Below are 9,215 nucleotides of genomic sequence, written 5' to 3' on the forward strand. Positions count from 1 at the left end.
CTCCATTTTCCTTTTTTTTTTTTTTTTTTTGTGGCTAAGATGTTGCTTTTTACATTTCAGACTCCAGAGATTCTGAAGAGTCTAGAGGCCATGCAGACCAGAGAGGTTCAGTCCATCCTCATTGAACATGAATCACTTAATGTCATAATAAGGTTTGTTGAAATTTCCCGTGCTTTTCACTTTCTTGGTAGTGCCATCTTGCAGTGTTCTTCATGCTGGAAGTGCTCCGTAAATAAGATTTGATTTTGTGGTGAACATCAGGTTGCTGGAGCAGGCCCCGTCTCAGATGGCTGCTGGAGCCGTGTGCTGGGCCAATCTGGTTATTCCTCTGGTGGTTCACTCGGCCAATAAAGTGCGCTTGCGTGCGGCAGCAGCCCTGGAGCTGGGCATGCCTCTTCTTCTGGAGAAACAGCAGGAGGTGGCGGCCATTGTAGAGCCAATGATGTCTTCTGTAAGTGTATACAACAGTTTTTTTTTTTTTTTGTGCATATATGAATATTTAAATATAAATAGCCATAATGCTTCTCTAATGCTCTGCTGTATCTAGATGCTCATCCCTGAAATGCAGAAGCTGTTTGCCTCTAAAAATGAGACGAATATGCTGAAGCTGTGGCCCCTGTTTGTGAGACTTCTGGGGAAGGTAAAATACTTAGTCAACATACACTGCTCTTCAAGTCTCACTATTTCAGTTCTGAATCTTGAGATTGTCATTGTGGATAAGTATGTGATTCTATTGTATGTGTCTCTTTTCAGTTGCTCCACAAAGGTGGTGCTTTCATTAATTCCTTGCTGTATTTAGAGGAGCTGGGTTTCCGCAACTCCTCTCCTAATATTAAGAAGATTGCTTTCATAGCTTGGAAGAGCCTCATTGACAATTTTGCCCTTAATTCAGGTAAGTTTATTTATTATTTACTTTGTGTATAGTCACAGAAAACTTCTATATTAAAGAATTACATAATTTTGCTTTCTGGAAAGTCATGAAAGTTATTTTTATATTTTTCTAGTTATGCTTTAGCATTAGCTAAAGTTGCATTTTGGAGTGAGTGTTTAAAAATGCTTATTCGGTAACCTCAAATGAGATGGAAATTCATTGGTAAAAGGATGTGGGAACCTTTTGGACCCAGATAGCAACAGTTCATAGCTTTTCTATTATTATTATTATTATTATTATTTTATTTTTTGTTAAACATCTCGCTTTTTCTTAGCTGTTGCTAAGAAAAACTGTTCGTTTTTTTAAGTTGTAATGTTTTCTCTTGAGCAGATATCCTGTGCAGCAGCAAGCGTCTGAAGCTCCTCATGCAGCCCCTCAGTTCCATCCAAGTCAGGACTGAAGCTCTTCTGCTCACCAAGCTGGAGGTGTGGTGGTACCTTGTAGTCAAGCTCGGACCCAACCTGTCCTCTAACTTTGAGCAGGTAAAATTCACTGTGCTTACATTGATGAATAATGCTTTTTTTTCTTTGCAGACAATTGTAACTGTTGTATGGCCATGGGCATATTAGTTACTGAGGGCATTGTATATCTCTATCCCTTCTTTCCATCACTCTCTCTTAAAGGTTGGTGTACCGCTACTGCACAGCACACTTCCCTCTGATTCTCCACTGCCGTCCCCGACTACACCTGCTAGAACCCCTAACCCAAGCAATGGCACCGCTAACACCCCTAAATCAGGTAAAGTGACAAGTACAGCTCATTTCTTCTCATTGTGCCTTCATCTTATGAAGGGGATAGAATGAGATTACATCTTAAGTTGGCATGAAGTGGCAATTCACCCCATATATTTTCTAAATGCATGTTTATAAATCTTACCCTCCATTGTTGTTGTTTTTTTTAAATACTTAATGCTTTGTCTTTCTGTTCTCCAGGCATTCCTTCCTGCAGCACATCAAGTACTACTCCTCGCATGAATCTGAACAGCAGTGTGCTGGTGGCTCAGTCCTACCGCTCCATTCAGCTCCTAGGACTAGAGATGCTCCTGCACTGGCTTGTGGGTCCGGAGGTTACAGTCACAGCAGCTAGAGAAAATCTTCAGCTCAGCCTGGGTAATTATATGCATAGTATTGTCTGAGCTTTTTGAGTTGTTTTCTATCAGTGATGCTTTTGTGTTAAAGTGGACCCAATTTGACAGTTTGTACAAAGTTAGTGTGAATGTCATTGGATTAGTAATCTTGATGTTCATATATTAATACAGGGTTTGCACACTCATGGAAAAACCTGGAAAAGTCTGACAATTACCAGGCCTGGAAAAATAAACCCAGAATATTTTGAAAAAGTTATGGAAATTTGATTGGAAATTGACATGGAAAATATTTAATTGATAATTTAAAAAAATTACAATACTTAATGGTCATGTGATCCATTCAACTGCAGAATTACATTTAGATCTGCTCACATTTGATCTGGCAAAAATGTGTGTAGACAGCTTTTGTGATTATAACACAGGGCTTCCACGGGTCCTTAAGTCTTAAATAGTCTTAAATTTAGTTATCAAATTTAAGGCCATAAAACGTCTTAAATGGTACAAGAAAGTCTTTATTTTGATTTCAAGAGGTCTTAAATTTGGGGACGGAAAGACAATAATTGTGATATGGCTTAATGTGACGATTAAACCTCAAAAGGCTCCGATTACATTAAAGGGGTCATGAACTGGCTTTTTAAAAATTATTTTATACTGTTGTCTGAGGTCCACTTATGACGTTCGTGTGGTTTTTACATTGAAAAACATCAAAATCAGTAAGTATCCATCATAAATGTTTGCCTCAAAAGCCATGGAAATTTATTGGTAAAAATGAGCCCTGTTAATACAGCCTGGTATAATGAACCTTGTTATTGTAATTACTATATGCTAGCAGTGTCAGTGTACCATTTGTTTGTTTCCAGAGCCCCTGACGCACCCGCTCTTTACCAGTCCTTCCTCCTTCAGTAGACATGCCTCCACCCTCATATCAGCCGTCAAAGAAGGCTTGATTACTGTGGGAAATCACGCTCCAGGTATTCAACATAATCTGCACAATGTAGCCTAGGTTCATGATTTTAACTTAGATTTTGTCTTTGAAGCAAAGGTCTATTATTATTGAGTTCATCAGGAAATGAAAGCAATGCTGATGCTGTCCATGTCCATCACCTGATATGAGTATTTATTTTCCACAGAAGCACTTCTTAATCTCATTTGGAGCACCCTGATCTGTTCTGTCAGCACAACAATAGAAGCTTGTATGTTAACATTTACATTCTCTTAGAGAGTCAAAGATAATTTGCATAGATACTTTGTGTTGTGGATACTGGCTCATAGTAATTTGTTAACAGGTAATAAGAAGGAACGACAGGGGTCAGAGGTTCTCACGCTGCTTCTACAGGCTTTGCAGTCCATCCTGTCCTCAGATGGTCTGCCTGCTGAACGTGCCCTGGTAAGATCATGGTGAAAATTAGGGTTCAGAACGCCGCCCTGCCTCTTTAATTACGGAGCACATTGTTTCCCATGACGCGCACTCCACAGATGCGCCGCGTCTTTAACTGCCGAACACATCGTTTTCCACGACTGTACGCGCACTGGCGTCTTTGATAAATGTGCACGTTGTTTTGTCTGACTGTACATGTACCGGCAGCACGCAGCTCCTGCCGCCATTAAATTACATTATATTTGTCCCATATTGTCATTAATATACATAGTCATTAATATACATATAATATACAGACGACTTCAACTTGGACCACTAAATAAATAGACTGCTATTATGCAAGTATGAGGGTTAGATTATTTAGTGTACAGGTCATTTCAAGAGTGATAAACAAAGTGATAGAAAATATTTTCATGCATTTTAAATGTTTAAAAATATGGAAACCACTCATTGCATCGCACCATCTCCTGACTGCATTATTATTTGTAAAATAGGGGCTTTATGCAGTGTGTGTATACATGGTTATAAGTATAATATTTCATTAATTTAGGGAAATGAACAAGTGTCTTAGCCCTCAAGGGACTATTTGGCCAACCAGCTTATTCCTGCTTGAAAAGCAAAAGGCTATTGATAGTGTAAAAAACATCAACTTTGAAGCACATGCAGGAATCGAAACCGGAAAATTTCTAACGATACCCAACCCTAGTGAAAATAGCCTGCTAAATGGCTTGAATGCTGAAAGTGTTACCCAACCCAGCTGCGGTCTGGTATGCTGAACAGATACTACCTTTTAAAAGTTTGGATTCATTAAGATAAGAACTTCCCATTCATCAAATCCTGAAAAAAGTCACAATTTCCACAAAAACAGCATATTAGAATGATTTCTGAAAGATTGTGTAAGACCAAAGACTGGAGGAATGGCTGCTGAAAATTCAGCTTTGCCATCACAAGGATTTAATTACATTTTAAAATGTATATTTAAATAAAACATGGTTTTAAATTATAAAGGCTTCATTAATACTGTTTTACTGCATTTTTAATCATAAATGCTGCCTTGGTGAGAATGAGACGTCAAAAGCTTTGCCGTTCAAATGTCTAGGTTTTTTTAGTGTATCCAAAGTTTATGTAGGTTTTTGGTTTGACCCTGCTGTTTGAACACATTTTCATTACTTCATTATTTGCTGCAGCTTTTGCTGGAAGTCACTGTTAATGGAATACCTCAGAAGGTGCTTGGTTCTGCTGCTTATCAAGTGGCAAACATGGATGTGTTAAATGTAAGTGCCTTTTTTACCCCTTATTGTAAAAAGCCTTGCTAAAGTTATCAATATTTTGATACAATTTTCACCCTTTGAATTCATGCGTGTCTATATATCATGAATGTGTAAAAAAGATTCTCCACATCTTTTTCAGGGTACACCTGCACTTTTTCTAATACTGCTATTCTACCAGAGTAACCAGCTCTCCTCCTTTCTTGAAGATGAGAGGTAAGCATAAGTCTTTTAATACCTAATATCTAAACCAAAACTTTTGTTCTAGAGATTTTTTGCAATAAACCTTTTAAAAAAAAAATACCTCTCATATTTCTATTTCCATTGAAACCGTTTGATTGCTTAACTGGGCCAACATTTTCTTGCATCTGGCAGGTTTTTTTCAAGCCTGGAGACCCTTGTGAGTTGTGGGTTTTGTGGACCTACATCTCCCCTGGCATTTGGAGAGGCTGTTTTAGGAGCGATTAGTGGGAGTGTGGAGGCTGTTAAGATCAAGAAACCGCTCTGGAGGATGTGGAGTATGGTGGTAAACCCTCTGACGGACACCATCTCTCAGGTGCTAAACTCAGATCATCAATGCTCTCTGCTGTTGAATGAATGTGCATTTCAGTGCTGGTCAAACCTCGTGTTTCACTACTAAGTGAAAAATCATTGTTCCAACACAGACCAATGAAGTGAATCAAGGAGATGCTCTGGAGCATAATTTCAGTGCCATTTACAGTGCCTTGATGTTCCCAGTTATTCATCTGTTGCCTGGTTTGCCCCTGCCCCAAGTAAGAGATCATTTTAGCTTTCGTGCAGATGCTTTCTACCGTATTATTCAAATATTTCATATGTCCTTACTTGACATTGACTTTTTTTAATAGACCACTCAGAAGGCCATGATCGGTACCTGGTCCAGGCTTTACAAGGCGTTTGCTCGCTGCTCAGCTTTGGTAGCCACAGCGGAGGAGAACATATGCTGTGAAGAGCTGTGTGCCAAGATCTGTTCCTCTCTTGACAGTGAGGCTCTGAAAGTATGGAAGATTTATTCAGTTGTGCACCTAATTGTGATGTTGGGTCTATTGTAATTTCTCTTCCGTGTGTGTGTGTTTATATTAGGGCTGTCAATCGATTACATTTTTTAATCTGATTGATCACATCCTTTTTCTGTGATTAATCGCACACTTCATGAAATTAAGCATAGACCATTTATCTTGTTTCAAATGTTTATTTTGTCATCATTTGCTATATCCAGCAAAGTAAACCAAAAGATTGAAGGGTGATTCTCAAAAATCTATATTTTCTGCAAGCTTTTTTCAAGATAAATTTAGATGTCTTTCCAATAAAGGACACTTAGAAACTCCAAAAGGACACCAAAGAACCAAATGATACAAGGAGCCCATGTAAGCACATATGAAAGAAAAAAAAAATCTGAATTTTATAGTATGTGTACAGTGCAACACCAAATAGCTTTTTTTACATTTTAGAGAAGCCAAGTTGCATACCGAACAGGACCACTAAAAAAAAAAACAACAACTCCTAAACCAACCGCCTGCTGACTGCATATATCTACTACAGTACATGGATCCATTCCGTATAACTAAACACAGCAACATAAACATGACAAATCAAAACATTATCGTGAATGTACGGAAATGTCTGTGCCTGTGCATAAATACAATGTGTGATCGGTGCGTCAAGAGCACTCATACACGCATTATTATAAAGGACTCACGCGTGCTTACTGTACGACTCCTGTACGCCACCGCAATCGTCTTTACCTTGATTGCAGTCTTCATCCATCAAAACTTTACTAGCGAGACTGGTTATCCAGTTGAGAAACCGTAGTTTGCGTCTCATCTGGTCATACAGCGGTGGGATGTTGACAATCCGTTCAGTCTGTACTTCACACAAGCGCGTGATGTGTGAGGACTCGTGCTCTTCAGAGACAATCACAGAATATGACAGCTCGTGTTTAAAAGCGAAACACTGGAATGAATAATTCAATGAAAACGCAATGCGAGTCTCTGTTCTCTCTGCAATCTCTGTAATCAGCCTGGTTTCCTTTTATATTAGCGCTGTTTTGAACAGCTTGTTTGAATGCATTCGCTTACTGGATCATTGGACTGAAAACTTTCCCGGAGTTTAGTGGCTTTAAATGATCTAATCGCAAGCAGAGTAGCAAAATTGGGTTAAAGGGTTAGAATAGAAATTGTGCTTCAGTAATTTTGCATTAATTGCGTTAAATTATTTTAACGCTTTAAGGATTGTAAAATTAATCGCATGCGTTAATGATGACAGCCCTAGTTTATATGTATGTTTATATGTATACATGTAATTTATTTATTTATTTATTTTTTTAAGAGTATGCCTATGCTAGATGCAATGGCAAATATCTTGCTGGTCATCATTGAGAGTATGGACTTCTCTCCTTACACCCCACAGTTCCAGCAGAAGATGAAATGTAAGACTTTTGCTTCAGATTCAAATGGGCAAAGTTGTGTAATCGCACTGTGTCACCATGTTTTCATGTTAATCCGTAGCTCCTCATACACCCTTGAGTTGGGTGCGCAAGAGAAGCAAAGCCCTGGGGAATCTCTCGACCTTCCACGCTCTCCTGGTGCAGACTCTAGATGCATTCCTTTCTGTGGATTTCTCAGAAGCATCTGTAGAGTCCACCGTTGGAGTTTTAAATGGAGTTGGCTTGATGCTGGTCTCTAACTTGTCAACTCTTTTCACTAATATCACACTGCCCACGTTCATACAAGAGGTGCTATCCTCCCTCACCAAACCACTCTCATGCCTTTTTGAACTGGTCTCCAGGTGTGTGACATTTTCTCATCTTTCATACTTTGAATTTTTTTTTTTTTTTTTTTCATTGTCTAACACTGTTTTTCATTTATAAAAGTCATGATGAACCATCAAAGCTCAGTGCAACACTAGGACCCAAGGTAAGAATTTACCCAGCTTTGAAATCGAAACCACAGGTCTGATGTGTCTTTTATATGTAGGGTTTGTCTGGCTTTATTGTATTTATTTATTTGCTGTTTTTCTCGTAGTTGGAGAAACTGGCCACGGACCTGCTTGGGTGCCTTCAGACACAATCAACTCTGCATGATGATGAGATGCTTGCCATGTTGTCGCCCTTGCTCTGTGTGCTTTTTCTGCACAAGAGCAAGCAAATTCGCACTGTGGTCACGCAGTTCTGGAATGCCACTTTTGGAATTGCACTCACCTTGACTTACCCTGATCCTCTTAAGTATGTTTTCATGCCATTGTGGGGTATTTTGTGTGAAATGTAGCATTGGCACATTTTCAGATCTTTAAATCTAAGAATGCTTGTCATAAAATTTGTGTTTTAAATGTGTTATATTTTTTTCCTCAGGTCTGTTTTAAGTCAGGCTAAGCAAAAGACTCCATTGATTTTACCTGGTTTTGAAGCCGTTGATGCACCAGATGATTGCAGTGGACAGTATACGGTACAGTTCAGTGTTTCATCCAGTGCAAATGTTTGTCCCTGCAGTGATGTATTACCGTATTTGCCCGAATATAAGATGACCCTGATTATAAGACAACCCCCCTTTTTCCAGATGTACCTTTTGGAAAAAGGCTTTTTAAAAACCAAATCTTGTTTTTTCTCAGTAAAACACGTTTTGTCTTCAATTATTTTCATATTGCATATTTTTCCTATTTTAATTTTTGTTTTGAAAGTATGGTAAAAACTGGTAAAATGTACCAACAATCACATTTAAAAAATATACACTTTTTGATATACCATAAAAAAAAAAAAAACAGGTAGCCCATCTGAATTAGGACATTTAGGCTATCCATCTAATAGTAGCCTACCAAAATCTTATTAACAGTAGAAGTTAAATTTTACTGTAGTCTTCAAATCTGGGTACTGTCTTACGTTTTAAAATCACAAAGGGAGTTTGGTCCAATCAGGCTAACATGACAGTCACGACTCATGCAGCTGTAAGGTTTTCTTTTTTCAAAGTCTAGACCCTGAATATAAGACGACCGCGTTTTTTCAAATGTGTTTCCAATAAAAAAAACATCGTCTTATATTCGGGTCAATACGGTATGTTAACACAGAGCTGTAAACAGTAAATTTAGCTCAGTCAAACATGTTGGGTTTTCTTTTATTCGTAAGCACATTCTAAGCATATTTTGTTCTCTTATAAGAGTGAGAGTTCTCAGCTGGACCCTCAGATCAGCGGGGTAAAGATGACCTCTGTGGGAAAGAGGGACTCTCTCCTGGCAAGGGCAGAAGAGCTTAAAGGAAGAGGGTCTTTAACTGTTGCAAAGCCGGTGTCTGTGAGTGTGAATAAGTGAAAATGCATCTAAACTTGAAAATTTCAATGGTGTCACTTAAAGGGGTCATATGACGTTGCTAAAAAAAGAACATTATGTTGTGTATTTGGTGTAATACAATGTGTTTATGCGGTTTAAGGTTCAAAAAACACATTTTCCACTATGTACATTATTGTTGCTCCTCTATGCTTTTCTGAAACGCGTTGATTTTTACAAAGCTCATCGGTCTGAAAAGCGAGGTGTACGCTGATTGGC

At 38.5% G+C, this 9,215-nt stretch overlaps 1 protein-coding gene across 2 annotated transcripts in view; it reads left to right on the forward strand.

Annotated features, from left to right (window-relative positions):
- The window catches only part of rif1 (replication timing regulatory factor 1), a 22,603-nt gene that overhangs the window by 6,398 nt on the left and 6,990 nt on the right, over positions 1-9,215 (forward strand). Inside the window, exons 1-21 of one of the 2 annotated variants that reach the window (XM_016446787.1) lie at positions 65-152; positions 262-451; positions 548-640; positions 754-892; positions 1,262-1,413; positions 1,555-1,669; positions 1,864-2,040; positions 2,879-2,989; positions 3,149-3,211; positions 3,305-3,405; positions 4,584-4,670; positions 4,807-4,880; positions 5,040-5,220; positions 5,330-5,437; positions 5,531-5,680; positions 7,011-7,110; positions 7,190-7,469; positions 7,555-7,597; positions 7,706-7,905; positions 8,032-8,125; positions 8,832-8,963. In XM_016446787.1, coding sequence (XP_016302273.1) covers positions 91-152; positions 262-451; positions 548-640; positions 754-892; positions 1,262-1,413; positions 1,555-1,669; positions 1,864-2,040; positions 2,879-2,989; positions 3,149-3,211; positions 3,305-3,405; positions 4,584-4,670; positions 4,807-4,880; positions 5,040-5,220; positions 5,330-5,437; positions 5,531-5,680; positions 7,011-7,110; positions 7,190-7,469; positions 7,555-7,597; positions 7,706-7,905; positions 8,032-8,125; positions 8,832-8,963 — 2,652 coding nt within the window. In that variant the 5' untranslated portion in view covers positions 65-90. Of the gene's footprint in view, positions 1-64; positions 153-261; positions 452-547; positions 641-753; positions 893-1,261; positions 1,414-1,554; positions 1,670-1,863; positions 2,041-2,878; positions 2,990-3,148; positions 3,212-3,304; positions 3,406-4,583; positions 4,671-4,806; positions 4,881-5,039; positions 5,221-5,329; positions 5,438-5,530; positions 5,681-7,010; positions 7,111-7,189; positions 7,470-7,554; positions 7,598-7,705; positions 7,906-8,031; positions 8,126-8,831; positions 8,964-9,215 lie in introns of those variants that run through there. The other variant, XM_016446786.1, reaches the window with a different exon arrangement.

Source organism: Sinocyclocheilus anshuiensis, unplaced genomic scaffold, assembly GCF_001515605.1.
Source record: "Sinocyclocheilus anshuiensis isolate Anshui unplaced genomic scaffold, SAMN03320099.WGS_v1.1 scaffold263, whole genome shotgun sequence".
Classification (NCBI taxonomy): Eukaryota; Metazoa; Chordata; class Actinopteri; order Cypriniformes; family Cyprinidae; genus Sinocyclocheilus; species Sinocyclocheilus anshuiensis.